The sequence below is a fragment of the Dicentrarchus labrax genome, unplaced genomic scaffold, assembly GCF_905237075.1.
Source record: "Dicentrarchus labrax unplaced genomic scaffold, dlabrax2021, whole genome shotgun sequence".
NCBI lineage: Eukaryota > Metazoa > Chordata > Actinopteri > Moronidae > Dicentrarchus > Dicentrarchus labrax.
The window spans coordinates 20,643,585-20,665,819 of NW_026136710.1; the positions used below are offsets into that span (position 1 = coordinate 20,643,585).

At 39.8% G+C, this 22,235-nt stretch overlaps 1 protein-coding gene across 2 annotated transcripts in view; it reads left to right on the forward strand.

Annotated features, from left to right (window-relative positions):
- Positions 1–22,235, forward strand: part of vldlr (very low density lipoprotein receptor) — a 60,751-nt gene that overhangs the window by 2,250 nt on the left and 36,266 nt on the right. For both annotated transcript variants that reach the window (XM_051412194.1, XM_051412195.1), the window contains exons 2-3: positions 9,916–10,035; positions 14,862–14,984. In XM_051412194.1, the coding sequence (XP_051268154.1) occupies positions 9,916–10,035; positions 14,862–14,984 (243 nt within the window). The remainder of the gene's footprint in view (positions 1–9,915; positions 10,036–14,861; positions 14,985–22,235) is intronic.

The following is a 22,235-nucleotide window of genomic DNA, read 5'->3' on the forward strand; positions in this document are numbered from 1 at the left end:
CTTGTTGCTGACATTGTTACGGTTCCTTTCTGGTCCCAGGTACATAAAATATTTACATAACTTTGGCATCATTTTACTAATGCAGTTACTAATCATTTCAGCACCAGTTTGCACGTAGGCTAAATTATAGAAGGGCTCAGAGAGGCTGGGTGAGCTGTGTTTGGCTGCTTGTGTCTGCACACATTTCAGTCTCTTGAATTCCTACCTACCGTGGAAAATGGCCTTTGGGGGAAACAGTGAATAAAACTAGTGCTTATAATGTGCACATACTCTCCACACAGCATACACCCACCACTACCACCACCTCCTTCTCATTGTCAGCTCCAAACCAAACCCAAATGCGCACGCACGCACGCACACACAGATTGAGATTGTGTGAGCCTATTTGAACAAGACGTCACGCAAATTAGATGGCTGCAAGAGCGGCGGCGGCGGCAACGCTGGCCTGATTAAAATGGATGTATTTTTCCTCCACTGTTACTGTGATACCAAGCGCTAGACCCAGATCCTCAGCTATATGGGGGGGGGGGGGTGCTTGGTTCTTGATGTGGGCGGGGTGGTGGACAGAGGGGGGAGGAGGAGGAGGAGGAGGAGGAGGAGGAGGAGGAGTACACTGCAACCATTTCTGTTACTGGGGAAAATTGCATTACCATGACCTCCAGTGTGACAGCATTTATATGGCCCACAATGATCTATTTTGGGATGGTTCATTGCAGCTCCCCGCCTGTTGAATCTACGGTTTAAAAGCCACGGGGACTTCCAGCAGCTGAATGATTATCATGTCAAATAATCTGTAATTTGAAACTCATGCCTACGGTTAATAGCTGTATCAAAGTAATTGGCTCTTTAAAGTAATATAGACCTCATCACATTTAAAACAATCAACACGTTTGCATGGATAACAGCGATTTTAAGAATGTGTCCTCGAGCCACTGTCAGAAAAAAAAAAACGGATAAAGTTGAAAGTCATTGAGGAAAAATTTAGTATTTAAAATATTAAAATATGTTGTAATATTTGATAATAAATTATCAAAATATATATATATATATTTTTTTTCAAGTAATCAACATGGTCTTGCTGATTGACAAACTCCATACCCTGGGAAATTAAGAAAATGCAGCCAAAACCGACCCAAACATTTTTCCTTAAAGTTTACAAACCTGTTTTTCTTTGTGGTACTGGATTCATCAAACCATTTTTAGTTCACATTTTGAGGTCTTTCCAAACGGTACCCTGCAGCCACAGGAGAATTGTTGCTGCCTCCTAGCTCTCCAAAATCCTCAGCTGTGTTCTTATTTAGTCATCAAGAGTTAATCTTGCAATAATTTATTCAAAGTGACAACAAAAAATGCACACAGAGAAGGATTTTGAAGAAGCAGTGGCATTTTTCATACCTTTTTGACAAGATAACATGGCGAAAGCTTCCTCAGTCCAAATAATGTGGCAGCGGTGTACAGTTTGGAGACTTTAGACTTTTTAAATGTCAGCAAAAAAATTCTGACTGCAGGGAAAGGGAAAATACACTCATGTTTGTAGACTTAGGTTGCTATTGAAGTCTGTTATTGTGCTGATTAGATCAAAGTGCAGGGTGTGCACTTTTCCAGACAGCACGTCAATGTGTTTCTGTACTGACACTGGAGTAGTGACCCAAGAGATTACACCCTTAAAGAAACAAAACACCAGAATACATCATTCCCTTCAACTTTGGTTCTTGGTTACACTGGCTTAGCATGTTTCTACATTTCTCATTTACTTTACTCTAACAAATCAGCTGTTGGTTTCTATTCATTTCAGTACCAGGTGTCCCCCAGGAAATGCTGCTGAGTGCTTACAAAGTGCCAAAGTTACATTAACATCATTAGGTAAAACTGAGCAGACTTTTTTTTTTTTTTTTTAATCAGCCTACACTTTCTCTGCATTATCACCCAACAATAATGTAACCTAAAAAAATAATGCAAATTGTCAACTTTCAAGTGCTGGTTCAATGACTTACTTCTACTGTGTGGAAACTTCCTGAAGATGAATCCAGAAAAGTAAAACTCCACAGCATAGATTCAAAATTGTGAAGTACACGGTTTGTTCTCAATGAGCTCAACCTTGCAAACACATTGAGCTATTAAGGGAAATGTCAGAAACTAAACATACCTTTTCAGTAAATCTGCCTACTTTTTTAATTGGGTATATATCGGTGAACTATAACAGGTGATTCCATATTTTTAGTGTTATTATTCAGTGTTTCAGGATCCCCGAATGTCTGTCCTAACCTGGGAACCAGACAAATTTTGGGTATGTGCCCGTTGATATTTCCCCATTGGAAATTAAATATGAACTGAGAGGTTTCAGACTAATTTGCAACTTGTCTGGAACCTCTCGTATGTCTGTCCACCAAGATCGTGCTGTTTTGTAAAGATGACTCCATTGTTTAGACCTCCAGCTGAAAAATGGAGAGAATCAAACTGTTCTGAAAGCTGGCACTGAATGTCACATTTCTTGTTTACTCATTCTCATTAGAATTAAAGCAACATTTTATTATTTATTTTCTATTTTAAATAAAGTTCTTGTATGGCTGTTTAGAGATGATTTACCATTTGACAACTGGCTTCTTTAGTTAAATGGAAAGACATTTCTTAAAGTTAGTTCTGGTGATCAAAAGACTAAGCAGTCAGTGGGTGCGTGTGTGTTTTTCTCTCTCTCTCTCTCTCTGCTCGCTCAGTCAGCATTAAATGTACGTCAGGCTGTGATGAGTCAGGACTTTTACTGTTAACTGTTTCCTTCATGTAACAACTCATGATGATGACTGGCGTGTGTACGTCTGTCTTTTCTTATATATTTTAGAGTTTGTGCTTTTGCAGGACAGTGTGTGGCTTTTAAAAGTGAAAGATGCCAAATGCTGTGGAGCTCACACTAACATTTTGTTATGAAATGTCATTTGTAGAATACAGGCTTATTGTGGAATGATCTTTTTATGCAGGTTGTTTGGTGTTGAAATAATAATGTAGGGATCAAACATGTAAAGTCTGATTCTCTACTGGATAGATGTAAGATTCGGGGCCAAAATGTGAGTGGGTTGACACGTGCAACACGGTGTAGTAACTGAACAGGAGCTTTCTCTTCAAGCACATGTAATTGATTACATTTGATAGGCACATACACTCAGTGGCCACTTCATTAAGTACACCTGTACAATGGAATGCAATCACTACAACAGTCTTCCATAAATTAGACAGTTATTGTTATCAGAGAGGTGTTAATTCAGCTTTGGGTTGTAGTTAGAGGTGTTGTATGTCTGGACTTCATTATATTGAGACGCAGTTACATTCATCCCCCTTGTGTATGTAAATGGAGTGGACAAAACATTAGAAATGTATTATATACACCACTAACTGGCTTTCAGAAAGATTTGAAAGAAACTTATGTGCCAAAGTTTATCTAAGATTTATCCAGGGTATGATTTGACAATGACGCAATTGATCTGTTCTTTCTAATCTGTTCCAAACATTTTCATTATCTCTTTGGTGATCTCTTTCCAGTGCGATTTTAAAATTATAGGACAAGCCCAGACTGCTTTTTCACCACGCAGTCTCCAGCGTTGTGAACCCTTTTCTCCAAGTTTTAATTAGCCAAATGTTGAATTATGTTCTCTAACAGAACTTTGCCAGGGCCTTGAATTGGTGGCCTTATCTGTGTATCATTCCAGAAGTGGTTTTTAAAGGAAAAAAATGTTTTTTGTAACCAGTATCTGACTGGCTTTGGAAAGTCGGGTGTTTAATTTTCCCCAAGGCAGTTTACGGTTTTATTTTCAGTTTTGTAGTTTATACACTACCTCGGAAATAAGAAAAGGATTCTATAATTTGATTAAGAAAATATGTATGGTAGATTTTTCTCTAAGCAATAGAGGAATCTTTCAGTCATTTGTGTTCAACCTCACCTGTTCTCTTTATGATTGGTCATTCTGTCAGTAAAGCAGAAACAAATGTTGAGTCTGTGCTTTCCAACTTTTCTTTTGACACTCAAATCTGGGGAAACTTCTTCCTCCGTGTATTAACATTTCATTCACTTTTCATCTTTACTTGTGTTTGTCTGTATCCATGATATAACCCTTAAGTTATCTAGGTTATTGTGGGATAAAGAGTTTCTTTACTCTCCCTGTGTTGTAGGATTTTGGCAAATAAGAGGTGTAGATTGCTTCTGTAGACCATTGGGCTGGTTACCAATTGTTCTGGCACCACAGCAAACTGCTCAAAATTGCAAGACCAAGTGTGTCTCAAACCTAGATCACTGTAGAATCACAACAAGGTGCTGGACAAGGCCCAGCTTACATTAACAGTGGGGAAACTGTACTACAGTTAATGCATTTGGTTTGGCCATGATTTTTAAACATTTCATTAAATGTTTCAACCCACTGCATGCATTTCTTCTAGTATAAAAAGCAGAAGTTAAGAAGATTTATGCCATTCCTTGACTCATTTGTGTGTTTCCTTTTTTCCCAGGAAATGTCTTGGTCAGTTTTGTTTTTCTTCTGTTTTTTAGATTATTAATGAATAGGGTAATTTTATCAGTAGAATATGGCTGCTAACACTCACACTAATTCCTCACATTAAAGCCAAACTTCCTGGATTCTGTCCATGTGTTTGTTACCATGGAGTCTAGGGAAGTGTGCTGTGTAGACAACAGACTTTAATATTGTCCAAAATGATGTCATAGCTATGCAGACAGTGTTAAGAACTGTTTCCCTGCTTTAGTTTTGCTCAGATTTCAAGGAAACAAAACCATTCTACAAAACATTACATTATACTTGAAGAAAAATGCAGGAGAAATTGGACTATTCTTGCCCTATTTGACTCCATATTTAAACTTGTTTGTCCCTGTAATTCCCTGTGTAGCTCCAACGTCATAGTCTCTGGTAATGACTGACTGCTGTTTCATTGTTGGTGGAAACCAGGCACTTGTATCGTCATTAAATACGTTGCCCATTTGCAACATGTGAAACACTGTATGTGTACACTGGCTCAGAAATTTGAGCAACCAGTTGCAGTAAACAAGATTGATGGAAAAATGGGGTTTAATAAAGTAGTTGATGATCAGAAAAGAAATTGCTCTGTATTAAGCAATTTATCATGACAATGCCTTTTTTAAAGTTTCTTGTCCAATGTGAGGATTTGCAGCTTTTTTCCTCATTCCCATTTAAAAACAATGAATTTCTGTTTTTACTTTTGTTGGGAACACATAAGCTGTTGTATTGTGGGATTTTTTTAAAGCAATTATTCAACTAAAATAGACAAAATGGTAAGAAACCCCCCCCCCCAGCATTAGTAGCAGCACCAGGCAGTCGTTGGCTGTAGCACTGTTAGTTACTGATGCAAGCCAACAGTTGGCTGTATCTCACAGGTCAGAAGGTAACATTGTGTGAGTATGAGCTTTCCTATTCAGGAAGGAGGTTTTCCTGAGCTGTGAGAGTACTTGAAGAACGGTTTTGTGTCCCTCTCCCTATTATCTGTCTGTATGTCAGTGATTATTTGTTAGATGGGTTGATGTGCTCCATTTGTTCTGATTAGAATGCAGGTAGGTTCGCTATGATCCATTATGCTTTGATTGTGGTGATTGAAATGGTAATGCGGATGAAAGGTCAACGCACTCTCTATTCTGTAGCATGACTGTAGTGGAGGTACAGCTGGCGTAGTCTTGGTTGAATGGAAGTCTGCAGGCTGTTGGCACTGTTGGCTGTGTGTTCACCTCCTCCCGTGCTGTGAAATTAGTGGACTCGTATCAGGCGTAGCCAAAAATGAAAACACTTTCAAGGACCTTTCCTGTTCAGCATTTGTCTAGCTTCACTTTTTTTGCTGTTTGCTGTTATTACCTCATTGTGTTTGTTTAATCTAAGGATGTCCACATTGATCAGCCACCAATTGTTATTGGCCCGTTTTCAGTAAAAATATGTGATGGGGATTAATGCTTCTAGTTGCCTATCACTAAAACCAAACCATTACGGCAAAAAAAATTTGAGTTAATTCTCAGCCTAGTTGAGTCATTTTCACATAAACTCTGGACCTGATTCTCGCACATTGTTTTGAGTTACATTACGTCTTGCACACACAGCACAAAATAGGCCAAAAAGACATGTTGTCGTATGTTGGTTTTATTTCAAAAATGCCGTTTAAGTGAGGGGTGGTGCAGTAAACTTACTAAAAACCTAGTCTCAAAATAACCACAAACCACAAAGCTGAATGTCCAAGATGTTTTTGTTCTTTGCATGTCGGTGCCTCCACGAATTAATCCAAAACTAGCTGTCCAGACTGGCAAAACATCCAACTCTCACATAGGGATGCACCTATCCACATTTTTTCACTTCCGATCCCGATTTTGGATATCTGCCGATACTGATACTATTCCAATACCAGAGCTCTGTTTGCTTTAATATTATCATTATTGTTGATTTTATGAGGCTGAAATAAACTCCTCAACAGGCAAGTTTATGTACGTATGTATGCATGTATGTCCCAAAAGGCAACTTTAGGTAAGTATAAGGTCAGAAAAGATCTTACACACACAATGATTCCTGACAGCTCCTTTTGTCTTTCTGCCCCCTGGCTAAAAAATCCTTGTGCTCTTTCGTGTGGTCCTTTTTTTTAAAAATGTTTGATTGCATTCGTAGTGTTGTACGACGTGGGGGAGCTTCCTGCTAGCAGACTAGCTGGCAGGAATCACTCCTGGAGTCATTTCAGCAGACAACGTTAAAGCGCAGACATCGGTCTGGGATCGGAAATCTCTGCAGGTTGGATCGAAAATTTCCGATCCATGAATTACGCTGGTATCGGTCCCGATATCGATACTGGATCGGATCGGCCCCATCCCTACTCTCACACAACTCGGTGCAGTATAAACGCATATGTACAAAAAAATGTAATTCACATTTTAAGAAATAAAATATTGTTTCACTGAGAGAGCAGAGGTGCTGTTAGCTTTATATTGAACATCAGATAAAGGCCGGTCACCTTGCCAATATGACAGAGGTTCCTAACTGGCCACAGCTACGTAGTAAGTGCAGAACCATAGATTTTATAACTTTATCTTCAGTCATGTGTTGCTGCTTCAGTTAAAGGCCGGAAGCTCTTCAGGTTCAAATCATATCAGTGGGAGTTGTTTCTCTCCCCAAAGCAGCTGCTGACCCACTTTAAACAGTTTCTTTCATAGTGGCAATTCAGTGACTAAAAGCCGTTTTTACAGACTTTCCATCCAGACAAGAAATATATCATTCTTGTGTAAATATCTGAACGTTTTTATTTTATTTTTTTATTGATATTATTATTTTGGCAACCACCGCTGAAGTTTTAACAAACCTTTTTTTTTTTTTTAATGAAAAGTAGTTGACCTCTCAATGGCACAAGCGATTCAGTTGGATGTGCGACCTATCCTCGGCTGCTATCAGCACTGTGTGCTCCATTTACCCACCTGGATAGACACACAGTCCAGACTAGAAGGAGCGTCAAGGTCAGACGGTGTTATTTTAAGACCTGGAGCCGGCACTACCTCCAGTATGACTGCACTGGAGCACTACACTGCAAAAACTACTTTGTAGTACAGAGTCTGGAAATCCAGTTTTTCTTGTTGAAGGGGAAATAAATGTAGGGACAGTTTTATTTCTACTTTAGTTTCACTTCTTTCAACAGTACCTGGGAACACTGTTTCAGTATTCACCAAATGGAGAATTTAATTCGGATACACTTGCTACTTTTTATTTTCGAACCAATTGTAGCATTAATCTTAGCCTCTGTTGCTGCCCTGTTAGTTTAGCTCTCATCTTAGGCTCGTCTTCAAGCGTAGTCTCTTGTCAGCCAAAGCTGTGGCAACCTTGCTTGTTTCCTGAGCTAACGGTTGTGCCTTTGCAGGTAGGGTGTCTCATCAGTTAGAAAAGCCTCTCCAGATAGCTTCAGATACAGGCTTTGTAACAGGCCTTTCAGAGTTTATCCCTGTTCAGCGGTGTCAGAAGGGTCCCCTGACTGCAAACAAGGTTTTGACCCTTGCTAGCCCTATCGGTAGTCCTGCTGGCCGCCTGCATGCCTCTGCTATTGCTGCTGATAGGGATGAAAAAACAACACACTGGTAATGGGATTGGCATTACCCACAACATTTGAAACTCTGGCCCCGAGTAGACATTAAACAGTCATTGGTAATGCTAATCTAACGTAGATTAATGCTGATCAGGCTACTAAGCAAGGTGGGGCTGTCTTAATCGATTAATCTGTTTTCAATTTAACCTCCAACCTTGATATTAAATTCAACTTATTTGATGATTCTGTATTAAAATTATGAATCAATCCACCTTGTGGGGCTCTATTGACCACCTAGCCCAATTCAAGATTTTGAATTATTGATCTTAAATATTCACCTGAATAAGGCATTTGATCCTTTCTGGCTCAGTTTATGTATGAATCTTGCAGGGGTGGCACTCTTAATTTGATTATATCACATGGGATAGTGACTAGTCAACTTTAACTGCACTTGGTGAGCGATTGCCTGTGGTCCTGGCTGCTTCACTTCAGAGACGGGCACTGTTGTAAATTGTACCCTTAGCGTACACACTACCTTTTTCTAGTCTCCTGCATTCAGTTTTGCGCCTCTTCATCCAAGTCTGATCTCCTTACACATTACAAATTACACATACCACTTCCCTACCCATTATTGGATTTTTACCAATATCCAAAGCTGATTTTTTACATTTTTTTTCCCAGCAAATTTTGGCCGAATGCCGACATATGCACTTTGTTTTTAACCTAATTGAAAAAGTCTTCCTGTTGTGGAATAACCTACTTTAACAGACTTTGATGGGGGCACCCTGTGTAGAAAGGCTGAGTCCTTACCTCAGCTGACAGCAATTGAATTATACTGATCGTTGATAGACAAAGTGTACTTTTTCACACTTGAATAAGTGATCCTACATTACCAGGTTCATCGTTCCTTACAAATATGTTGTAATGATCAGGATGACCCTTGCTTGAAAAATTACTTTAAGATATTTAATCAAATTGATGACTAAATTTTGAAAATTGTTTCCGATAACATTGTGTCCATTGACTGATGAATAGACTGTCAGTGTGTGGATGGTTCTTCTGTGGAACCCCATGTTTGTTGTTGTTCCTTCTCATCTTTTTTTTTTTTTTTTTTTTTTTTTTGATTAACTTAATTCAGAAAGCTACCGGCCTAATGATTTCATCAAATCAAAGTCAGAAATAAGGTTCTTCTGTGAATGGAAATCCCTACTAGGTTACTACCTTTTCTTCTTCAGTTCTTGTACATCTGATGTCCTTCAGGTGACAGTGGAACAGATGGAACCAAGTAGACATTTTCAGGACACTGAGATTTCGTTCTCTACTAAAATATTGATGCCACTTTATCTAAAGTTGCAAACACAGGGCATGCCAGTTCAGACCTCAGCAATGTGCACACGCTATCATTTGAGAAAGGGTTTTTATGCCCTGTCCATTGTGTTTATAGAGCTGCATAGATAACAAAGTTTAGAGCCAATATGAGTAGTGACTACGATGGAAGTTTCTACAAAGAAATTTACTGCAATTCCTAAATGGGGGGGGTGTTAGCGGAGGTACAGTCACCTCATGTACAGTTAAAAAATGTGAAACAAGTTGGTTGAAAGGCAAGAAGAACTTTGTGTGGAAATTCAACATGTGGAGCTGGTGTGTCTGCACAGTGGCTCAGTGGTAGTTGAGATCTGCTCTGAGTGCCAGCTAGTTCTGTTTAAAACAATTAGATTTGAAGTTACAGCACTGCAGGGAGCCCTGCTAGGAGTAAACAAAAAGCAAATTGCATCTAAACAAACAGTAAATGATAATTATGAAAGCATTTGGGACTCTTATCTTCAATTTCCCTCATACCGCCTCTGTGTCTGTCTTCCTCTGTAGGTACTAAGACGGAATGTGAGGCCAGCCAGTTTCAGTGTGGAAACGGTCGCTGCATCCCGTCCGTCTGGCAGTGTGACGGAGATGAGGACTGCGCCGACGGCAGTGATGAGAACTCCTGTGGTGAGACGCTAAACACACACTGCTGTCACACAGCACACACACGTCCTACAGCCATCTCCATCACTGACCTATACTGCCTGACATACTGCATACAACATGAATGCCAGTATGGAAGAACACTGGAGACCATGCATATACACAAATAATAAAGAGAACTGAAATGAAACCACAGGACTGCAAGGGAGTGTTTGTGTTCAGTTAAGTAACGTCTGTGAATGATTGTTCCACATTGGCACTCAGTGTGACACAATCTGTGACACTGTCATTACTGTCTGAACTTTAGACAGAGTCTCTCCTGAAAAACACTCAGGTCCCCAGACCTTTCATAGTCACTGAAATGTGGTTTCTCTTTCCTTACCTTCTTATTTTAATGGATGGATAAGTAAGGCTAGCAGAGAAAACCGGTAATGGTAGATGCCGTACTCCACGATGCAGTTTATACCTGGATACTACTAGGGCTGCCCCAGACTGAAGATTAGTAGTAGTTAAATAAAGCCAATAGTCGGCTCGTTTTCATGTTATATATATTTTAACAGTTGCCTGTTAACTGATTCTGAAAAAAGCGGTAATGATTCTCAATGTGTCAGAACAACCACCAAGGAGACTTGTAATTTAAAAGTGTAACATCACCAAAGTGTCGTTCAAAACACGGAATAAATAACTTCAACTCCAATGTCACAAAAACAAGACAATTGATACAATGGATGTATGTACGTTAACAGTTACTTAAAAATTAACTAGCTACAAACTCGCTCCTCTTCCTCAGTTTCACGCCTCTCCTGTCCCTGTCTGAACCCACCATGTCTTCATCCCCATTGTGCAACTATCCAACTAATGAGCGCGTCGATTAAGGTTCTTCTCATCGAGTCAATGTAAGATGTTCCCCCTCCCTTGCGTTGCTCCCTCACACAAGGAATAAAACATGGGTGATCTGTACAATGAGGAGCTAATAGTTAAATAATTGTATATAATAATATACACAAAATTATTTTATTTTGTCATTTTGTCGGACCTGTTCCATCCAGAATATGTCTGTGAATGTGAATGCAGCATTATCCTTTAACACACTGCCTTTTTGTTAACACCTGTTGCCATTTCCAGTGCTCCTGTGCCCGGTGTGGGCTGGAAATGTATTATATTTACACTGTTAATGTGGCCTTTGATGGAGTGTGGGTGAATGGATGACAATCTATCTTGGATACAATTAAGCATGTTTTCCTGCCAGAGTGAACAATATGTAAATGAAATTGGAAATGGAGTCTGAGTCGTGTCTTGAAAGGTCACCTCACAGGGTGCCAGATTAACTTTTTACATTGGTAGGGCATGTGCCAGTAGTGTTTTTCTGCAGTTACTAGCTCTGGCACTGCATTTGGTTGTAACCAAACATTTCATGGAGCGCCACAGAATAGCGAATTTTACTCTGAAAGCCCCCGTTCATTACCGCCAGCTTTATGCCAAAATGGATGCATATATCTGTTAAGCAGCAGCTTTATGCCAAAATGGATGCATATATCTGTTAAGCAGCAACAAGTTTCAGCAAAGAATTTGAATAATCAATTCAAGGCATTTCCATAAGATAATCTGCTTGTCACCGTCACCCAAGTTCAATTTGACGTGAGCATCGATACATACGACTCCCAGTGCTGTGGTGTTTGCCAGATAAACACAACTGAAGTTGGCTATGACTGCTCTGTAATGCAACCAACAATGGAATCATTTTCCTCCATTGTTGTAGGACTCTAAAGATAATTTATTTGGTAGCTAATCTATTGATTTCTTTTTCCAGATTAATTTAGTCTATAAACTGTCAAGTTCTTACAAATGACTATGGAGAAATGAACACATTTGTCTGACGCATTTTTGCTACTGCCAACCCAGAGGAGAGCTTTCTTAGAACCTGTAGCGTAGGGCGGGGCAAGCTTTCTCTGCCTGTCTCTCACACATGCACATACACACCCTGGTTGTGAGACTGAGAGGCGCTAAAAGGTCTGGTTACACTTCCGTAGAATCTACGTGGATTGCGGCCAATGCTCGTTGCCACAGATGCAACAAGTCATTTGCCTGTAAGGTTGGAAACTGATCGACCTTTCCAAATTTCTAGTGAAAGTAACATTACATCACATGTTCAAGCTCATAACTCTGACTGGACTCTAGGCTGATTGCATACATGAGGTGGATGGGGCAACAAGAGACGAGCTAACTCAATTATACAAACGTGAATTAGTAATTAAAAGTAACCATTAGCCAGCTGATGGTTAAGCTTAATATGGGTGCAATAATGTCAGAGCATTTAAAGTCTCATAATCTCAAAGAGACCTGTAGTAAAGAAAAGGCTATGTACTTGATTTTATATTCTGTTCTTAATCCTTTTTGTGTTATCTCTTGAAAAATGACAAAAAGAACCGATAGGAATACCCGTATCAGTAAGTGTAGTAGTACTATTAAAATCTTAACGATGTCCATCCCTCGTGTTTGCACATGCAATTTCTTGTAAAGCACATTGAGTTTACTTACTAATACAAATGTTAACATTCGAATTACAGCATCTTCTGTATAGCTTTGCTGTGTTTCAGCAGCATTAAATATCATCTTGAGGGCTGAAACTATGGTTTCATAGTTCTTACATCACTGATAAACCTTGGGAAAGCCTGCTTTGTTTATATTCAATTGTTATGCAGACTAACAGTATGTTTTGGTTGCCCATTGACCGTATAGAATGGATGACATGTTCTCACTGCTTTACATTTACACACATAGATGTCACACGAAATTCAGAACCCATCAGATTAGCTTGGCCCTACCAGGAATCTTCCCAGCGTCCCCTGGGACCGAGTGACCTGGTGATGGGAAGGTAGCAGATAGAGCGCGCGTGTGTGTGTGTGTGTGTGTGTGTGTGTGTGCGCCCGATCTTTCTTGATTTTCTTTTGTCCCTCCTCTAACTGGGTCATATGAGACCATGAGGAAGGGAGGAAAGAACCAGTGAAGGAAATGAGTGAAGAAACGGGCAGAAAGCAAAGGGTGGAGGGGGAGAAAAAGAACAGATCGTACTGCAGGGCGATAAGGAGGGAACAATCCTGATAACCAGAAGACCCCCTTCAGATATAAATATACAGGATTTTTTGCGGGAAAAGGTGAAGGTGGTAAGAGATTAATTACATGAATTCAGTGTAATGTACATTTCCACAGCAGTTACTGCAATGCAATTTTAAAGGCATGACTACCTGACCATGTACTGATGGAATTGGTGTAGTGGAAGTGTACATTATATTACATTTATTCAGAGAAGAGGTAAACATGGAGGATGTAGAGTTTGCGTCAAATCAAAACAGGAGCAGATCAGTGACTTTGATGGCCACAATCTGTTTTAGTCCATCATCACTTCACTGTTACCATTAGCAGTTTCACTCCTTCGCCCTCTCTCCCAGCCGCTGATATTATGTTGCATTTGTTCTGTTATTCCATCACTGGGAGATCAGAGTTGCTTTAACTTTTCAACCCGACAGAACTGACACACAAGGACGTGTGAAAGATGAGAATCCAAAATGAATTCATAAAAGGAGGCTGATAATGAGGCCCACTGCGAATTGCTGCTGCCATGGCTCAAATTGGAGTTTGGTTGTTTCTCAGGTTCATATTTGTATTCTGGTCAGAGAGACTGAGGAGAGGCCTCAAGGAGACACTCAAGCCCTGTGTGGACATGAAGGTGCAGAGAGTTCAGGGGTTTGTGTTGTGTTTATAGACTGTTTTGAAATCCCTTAAACATCTTGAAACATTCCATCTTCTCTTTTCCTGACAGACCATCAGGAATACTTTCTCAAGTTTGCGTTAAACCATTTATTTCAGCAGAATAGTTTCATCTTGTTTGTCTTTTTTCTGTTGGCACAAGATCCTAGTAACCTGGAGGTAGAATATCAGTCGTTTTTTTATTTTTTAAGTTATAATTCAAATTGCAAGAGCCTATAATGTAATTAGATCTTGCAAAATTAATATATCCTAATAAGCTGTAGGACCTGAGCAGTTTAGTTGGAGACCTTTTTGATTCTGCAGCTATGTACCGTCACAGGTTTATTTACTCAGCTGTAGTTAATTTTCCAAGCAGGCTGAACAACAACAAAGAATCTCTTGGTGGTTGGTTAATTTTCTGTGCATGCTGGTGTTACACTGGACAAAGAGAGAAATGTCGAAGACAACTCATCTCTCTGTGCAATTTGGATATATTAAAAAATTGACAGAGCTCTGTCTTTTTGTTGTTCAAAAACACCAACATGTATGGTGGATGGTGCTCTAAATAAACAATTTAGAGGATCACCTTACGGCAGTTTCAGTTCAGTTTTGAAGGACAGCCACTGCATCTGCATATGGCATGTCAATATCTCCTATTCCAGTCGGCTTGAACCCCTCAAATTCCAATCAGACATCATTCAATGATTAAGTAACATAAAATTAAAAAAAAAAAAGTTTAAAGAACCTACAGGCCACTGTATCTACATAAGCAGCCATTACCATGGAGAGTAATGTTAACTATACCATCAAGGTAATTCCTAAATTGGTCTTTTTGTCTATTCTGATTTATTTATTTGAAATTTTAAATTCTATAGTTCATTTAGTCACCTTTTTAACTGATAACGAAAGAGGCTGGTGAGTTGAGGTTGGGTATACTGTAATTCATATTCATGAGGAGTGCAAGTATGGCTTTGGTCTTTCCCCCTTCCTCACCCATTATTCATGTGTCACTATTTCTGTTAGATTTCATTAAAGAACATGAAGTCTGTCTCTCTTTCCTCTCCTGTTTTTAATGAATCCATCTCTTTTCTCTCCCAATTCAGTTAGAAAGACCTGTGCAGAGGTGGATTTTGTGTGTCGCAACGGCCAATGTGTCCCGAAGCGATGGCACTGTGATGGGGAGCCAGACTGCGAGGACGGGTCCGACGAGAGCGTAGAAATATGCCGTGAGTAGATGATTTTGTCTCTGAACCTCATGCAGAATTCAAGTCAGATTTAGTTCATTATTAAGTGATGAGAGAAACTTCTAAGATATTTTTGAAGAACCTTACTGATGTTACAGTTCTAATCAAATTACTACAAATGACAAAGTTTACGTTACTGCTTCCCAAGACGAACTTGAGAACTTTCAGGCAGTCACTGAGTTATTCATTGCAGTGCACTGTAAAAATCCACTTGTAAAGACTTGAAACTTGCCATTTCAGGACATGTTTTATATCTGTAAGCTTAACCTCTTAAGACTACCCCGTAACCCAGCTACACCTGTATACCCCTGTATACCCCTGACCCTAATCTCAGCACTGGTGGGCAGATAGGTTAATCTTGGTTGAATTTATTGTTCTATAGTGCACAGAACACAGGTGCTTTCAGATACTCTATTAATGCGTTTATGTGGTTGTGAGAAACTCCAACCTCAGTCAGCTGCCAAAGAAGAACCCTCTTAATGTGTGAAGCTATCAAATTCTTATTATCCTTTTATTCAGTCCAGCCTTAGTTATGTTCTGAGATTTTGATAAATCCTATTTAAAAAAAGGTGTGAGCAGTTATTGTTTTCATGGAATGTGAAATTAAGAAAAATGGAAAATATCAAAAGTAGCATTAAATCCACGCCAAACATCAACAAGTGCAATTATCTTTCTCGGGCATCAAACAAGGTCCAAACAATAACATCTAAAATTGACATTGTGTCTGTGTTTGGCGGTTTTGTCGATATGACACAGTCAGAGCTCTGAGTACAAGCCCCGCAAGTGAATTCTTTTTAGTGTTCAGTAAATACGTTGCATGCTGCAAGGTGATTGATTGTTATTCCTTCTGTATCTGCCACCTGAGAATCGTGCGGTACATAGGTGAGCTACTCGTTCAGTTATTTATAAATTGCTTTGAACAAATGGGTTCATTCAGAGATTGGCAGAGCAACAAAGCCTATTAACAATAAGGCAGACATTTAAAAAAAACATTAAAGTATGGATCCAGGGCTTGTACACATGTCCCACAGGAGGTCGGTCACTATGAGCAGCCTTAATTACTGCAGTCTCTGTGACAGGTTCAGGCTAAAGCAATAAACATTGAGGACAAACTGACCTAAAAACAGTTGATCCAACCGATGCAGGCTCCAATTAGGTGTTTGCTTGCCACTCTTGGGGGATGACAAAGATGCAACAGACACAAGGAGCCTCTATACAGGAATCATCACTCTTTTATTATAAAGCAATATTTACAAGTACAGATATTGACACTTTTTACGCATTTGATACTATACATTGAGTACATTATATGTACTGGATCTTTGTTTCAGCCGGGCACTTGCTCAACCCTATTAGATTTGCTTGTGTTTGAGTTCAGTGTTAGCCATGCATGAGTATTGCTGTACAGTAAAACAAGTGTTAGGACTGCATTTATGAATAAAAGGACCGAATTTGTACATGGAAATTAATTCTTGACCTTTTAGGTCCTGGGTGGCAAGCTAATGTTAGCAAGTGAGTCTGCAGATTTGTTGTTGCAGTGTTAGACAACAAAACATTTCTAGCTTACGTTGCTGACAGGTCAATGGGGCATGCCATAGGTCAGGCCACTCAGACAGTGGATTGCCCTCTGCTGAATCATAAGGCCAACTACTTCAAGTGGTCTGTAGCGTTTATATACTGTAAATTTTGAATTTGATTTGGTCATTACACTCTACATTCTTGCGTATTTATGAATTTGAAAAGTGGCATAATACTTGATTATTTCATTATTTATTCCATGCTACTTTATACCTTTTACTCACTACAGTTATGACAGCTGTAGTTACTTACAGAATCAGGTTTTACATCTAAAAACCCATGCTCACCTTATGTATTAATAGATTTGGATAGATGGATGATTCTTATTTGCTTAAGTCAAGTTTTGATGGCCGTTCTTGTAATGGAGTGTTTTTGTATTGTGGTATACTTAAGTAAAGTTTTTGAATACTTCTTCCACCACTGTGGTAAGACATACAGCCGATTACTATTCAAGTTGTCTTAGCAACCAAACATTTTTGACCATCGGAGTGCGTTGTATAGACATCCTGCTGTGTCTGTCTCACTGTTGCAGAAATGCAGTAAGGCACTTAAAAGCAGTAAGGGGGAGTCCCCTGTGAGCAGCCCTGTCAAATAAGTTCTTTAAATGGAAGTCAGGAGAGCTGCTGAGGCTTTAAATGGTATAACTTTGATGGGAGGTTTTGTGGAGGTGCTTGTTATAGATAAGTGACAATGAAAAGTGTTTATACTAAAGTCGTCGTTTAATGAGAATCTCTCGTCTGCACTACCGTCACTATGCCGCTGCAAAGACTAATGGTCTTTGGCGTCTCCTCAGGTACACAGATAAACACCAGAGAAAGTTTAAGGCACTTCATCAAACACTTGTTAGTTTAATGTTCACTGTGTTTCCTGAAATCTTCCTGAATGCTTAAAGCATGTTTTTTAGAAGTCAACTAAAGAGAGATAGAAAGTGTCTTTCATCCCTGCTAGTGTAAATACAGAGCCTCATGTCTATTCCCAACTTCAAGACTGCCAGATGAAACCAGTATCAGTGAAGGACAAAGAAGACTTGCTGGAGGGTTGAGACTTGAACATTTTTATTCATATCTTAGCAGTAGGACTATAAACTGTGAGCAACTGTTAACCAATTTCACGAATAAAATAGTTTTTTTCTTAGGTGCTAAAGCTTTATTGTGTGCCAAGGCAACATATAAATCTTTAACATCTGCATGAGTTGATGGCAATCTGAAATGAAACATAACTAATACATTTTTGATGTTTGTATTAAAAGATCAAATAAGTCATCTTTGCACATCAGAAAGTAGTGTATAGTAGAGCATAAATAAAGAGGGAAAAAAACCCAGCACACTGAATTACTCATAGTAAATGTCTTAAATGGCTTCAGTACAAAGACCTTCATCAGGCATTTTATTTAACAAGTGACAGTGAGCACATGAATACGCTGTACTTCAAAAGGAGAACTGGTGAACTATGGTTAGCATACACAGTAAAAGTTGAAGGATAATCTATGGGCAGTGTTCCACAAAAAAGAGAAAATATAATCAAATGCTAAGAAACAACACAAAGGGATTTTGTCTGAATTGAGGATCTAAGGATAGAAGATATTGTATGTTGTACAAATAATAAAGACAAATGTCTATTTGTGATGTTACGCTCTATATGGTATATCAGTGTTTCTCAAATGGGTGTACGTGTAGGAGTACTTTGTTGTACTTGGTATTTGACTTTTTTTAAATGTGTTAAAAATATCAGTGCATAATACTCAATAATATAAGCTAAATGAAAATGTAAACCACATTTTATATTCAGTGTTCCTATTTTCAATGTGAGTAACCTCTAAAGCGTTAACAGTAGTTTGATTAACTGTCAACTGAAGTTGCCACCCTGCCACAGACAATGTCAAAGATCCTCAGTGAAGCACAAGCTCATTTTTCTCACTAAACTGTTGGTGCAACTTGTTAAATAGACTTCAAAAGTGCAAAGCAGTCAAGACATGCAGTAGGACACACCAATATAAATCTACAAAATCTATAGAAAATATGAATTCATCATGACAATAAATAGTTAAACAATGCACTACTCTGGTGTACTCTAGACCAATAGAAGATTACTCAGTAGATCTGTTTAGAGCATAACATGGAACTATGGGTGTTGGTTTAAAGTTTTTGGATATCATTTATTTGTCACAAATGATGACAGTATTTTACTAAACCCTTAGCTGACTGACTGTCCTCAGACTGTACCCACTTTAATAGAAGTACCACATGATGAACACTAATAGATGACTGCTCCTGTTCCAAAATAATGGTATTGAAGACATGACATGGTATGGAAGATTCTTAACATCGAAGGTCTTGGGGTTTTTTGGGGGGAAACTCTAGCAGGAGTTTTGTTGTGTGAAGTCCAAAACCACCTTACAGTGAGGAGAGAAAAAATGGAAGAGTAAGAACAAAGAGAAATGCAGCCAGTTCTTTAGCCAGACCCTGAATATAAAGTAGAAACTGCAAGTTATCCAGACTTCATCGGTGTTTGAGGTGATATTTGCCAGGGCAGCAGAGGCTTTCAGGTGTGCGTGACAGGGTTATACTCCAGCTCTGAGTTTTTTCACAGAGCAGTCTTCTCTGGTTTATGCTGCAGTGTGTCAACACAGCAGGTTGAGTGCACAAGCCTGAAAACGATACAAAAATAATTCCTTTACCCCTGGCAGAAAAGAAAACAACGCTACGTCTTACTTAGGGCAAATCCCTCCTGCATTCTTGGATTTGGAATCTGGTGCAGTGCTGCCAAAATAAGAGCAGTGCAGTTTGGGGAGTCGTTAAAGCATCGGAGTTATTCAGAGCCGTTGGCTGTGTGGTGTTGCCAAGACCTTCCCATGTTTCTGCAGTGTTAGAAAGACAAAATAAAGTAGGTACAGTGCCCAAAAAAAAGCAGCTGCTGGATAAGCCTAGACAATGGAGTGAAAAATACGGATGTCAAAATGTATTTCTATTCTAATGTTACATTAATATCCCAGACCATGGATGGTTGGTTGGTTCATCCCAGTACGCATCGGGTCAAAACTTTGTGGAGGAATTTGTATTATCCTCAAAAACCTCTGTTCTGTGTCTCTTATGAATGTTTCTCACCTTTTCAGCCTTGAGTTAGTCCATCCTTCTAACGTCTAACTCGGGGAGACAAAGTATCGGGATCACTGGATATCTTTGTAGAACTGTTTGACTACTGGGCTTAAAGGTATACTATTTTGTCAAACCGCTACCCCTAGAGTCGCTGCAGAGTACTTGTATTTAACGTTAAATACCACATGTCGTAAATACCACTCTGCACTGCGTCTCTGCACTCACGGCCTGATCCCCTCCCCCCTGTATACCGGTACATGTTCAGTAGGATGGAAGTGTCGGACATCGAACAGGCAAAGATAGACTCCGAAGATGTCTACTGACAAGGTAACGTCTGAGTGAATGCCTGCTAGTGTCTTCCATTGAGGCTGCTTCTTATGTCGCCGATGTATGTGACGTTGCGCCGTAAAGCAGTTTGTGACTCTTGCGAGATTTGGCGGGGCGCCACCTTTCAGACTTGCATTGCTGGTTCTGCCAACGGTGTCCCTCTCCTGCTTTGCTATCAGGATGATTCGCTATACTACGAGTTCGTTTACCATCGAAATGACTTCAAAGCTGTTATATTAAGGTAAAAATCTTGCATAGTATGCCTTTTAAAATTGCATTATTACATAATTCATCAAACCATTGGACTATTGAATTTGGGTCAGTACATGGATTGGTGACGTCAGTCCGATATTTGATATGTGAATTAGGTCAGTATCGGCATCTGATATGAGGTCTGATCGATCCCAACTCTGCATAACAAATGAATCTGACTAACAGATTAATCTGGGTTGTAGGCGGAAGCAGACAAGCCATTAGTGTGGCGGCATCTCACTCGTAAATCCTTGCAAATGCACTCTAAAGGGTTTTGCATATTAACTACTTTAGCTTTTTAACCTTTTATTTCTGGTTATATTTCTCCTCCATACCTTTCTAATCCACGTTTTTGAACTTCTACATTAAAGAAGTTGCCTGCTGAGAAGTTGAATGACTGAAAGTCATGCTGTGCCATTTGATCTTTTCCTCTTTAGACTTGGCAACTTTCTGATATGCGTGTCTGTGTGACAAGGTTGTGTTAAGTTCCAGTCATAGCTGTAGTGGTGTACGTGCAGGTCAACCCAGCTACTATAGCTGTTATATCACTGTACTCTTTGACCAGCTGTTGCACATGACTTGGCAACAGGGAATGGAATCTAAAGTAAGTGTGCACGTGTGTGTCTCCTGTTGTCGTGTGACGTCGCTGTGGTCGTTCTTACGTCAGTTTTCTTGCGTTAGTGTTGAATTAAGGAAGTGAGCTGCACTTAGTCATTGATTTAAAAAGACAACCAGGATGTCAGAGTCCTCCATTAGTTCTCTGGTTACAACCTGGGTTTTAGTTGGCCATCTGTGGTTTGTTTACTCAGGTTCACACTGTTGCTGTCAGGTGATAATATTTGTCTTCAGTGTCAACTTTTAAGGGACTGAGAAAACTCTATCATTTATCAAATAAATGTTAGCTTTCATAGGGCTTCAGTATTTTTTAAGTGTAACAAATGTGTTGAATTAATCTCTGCCCTTTTTTATAATACATTTTCAAATTAGATTTCTCATATTTTGAAATGTGCATTATTTACATCCACGTTTACATTGGCTAGCAGTCATCTTCCCTGCTTGTTACTGGTGCATTGTAATGTTGTTAGAGGACCGACCGACCGACCCCCCCAAGGGGAAATTCAGTTTCCAGCAGTATCCACAAACTAATAATAATAAGAGGAGGAGGCCAATTTAGAAGAACTAATAATAGAATAAAGTAGAATAAATAGCTAAATAACGAGCATGGGGCTAGTGTCCTAAGGTGCATGGTCAAATCCAGTGCCTGAAAGGCCTAAGGTGCATAAGTAGTGTCAGTCAGTCAGTCAGTGGTCACATAATGCAGGGTGCACTGCGTCAGTTGGTATAGTTAACTAAAGGGCAGACATATTGGAGTTTAGAGTTTTCCTCCCCTGGGTGGAGTTGAAGAGCCTGATGGCGTGGGGGAGGAACGATCTCTTCAGTCTTTCAGTGGAACAGGACAGTGACAGCAGCCTGTTGCTGAAGCTGCTCCTCTGCCTGTAGATGGTGCAGTGGATTGTCCATGATTGACAGGAGCCTGTTCAGCGCCCTTTGCTCTGCCACAGATGTCTGTCCAGCTCTGTGCCCAACACAGAGCCCGCCTTCCTCACCAGTTTGTCCAGACGGGAGGCATCCTTCTTCTTAATGCTGCCTCCCCAGCACACTACTGCATAGAAGAGGGCGCTCGCCACAACAGTCTGATAGAATATCTGCAGCAGTTTTTTGCAGATGTTGAAGGACGCCAGCCTTCTGAGGAAGTATAACCGGCTCTGACCTCTTCTGCACAGGGCGTCTGTGTTGGCAGTCCGGTCCAGCCTATCATCCGGGTGTACTCCCAGGTATTTGTATGTCTGTACCAACTCCTCACCGTTGATGGTCACAGGTTCCGGGTGAGCCCTGGGCCTTCTGAGGTCCACCACCATCTCCTTGGTTTTGGTGGTGTTAATGCGCAGGTGGTTGGAGTCACACCATGTGACAAAGTCCT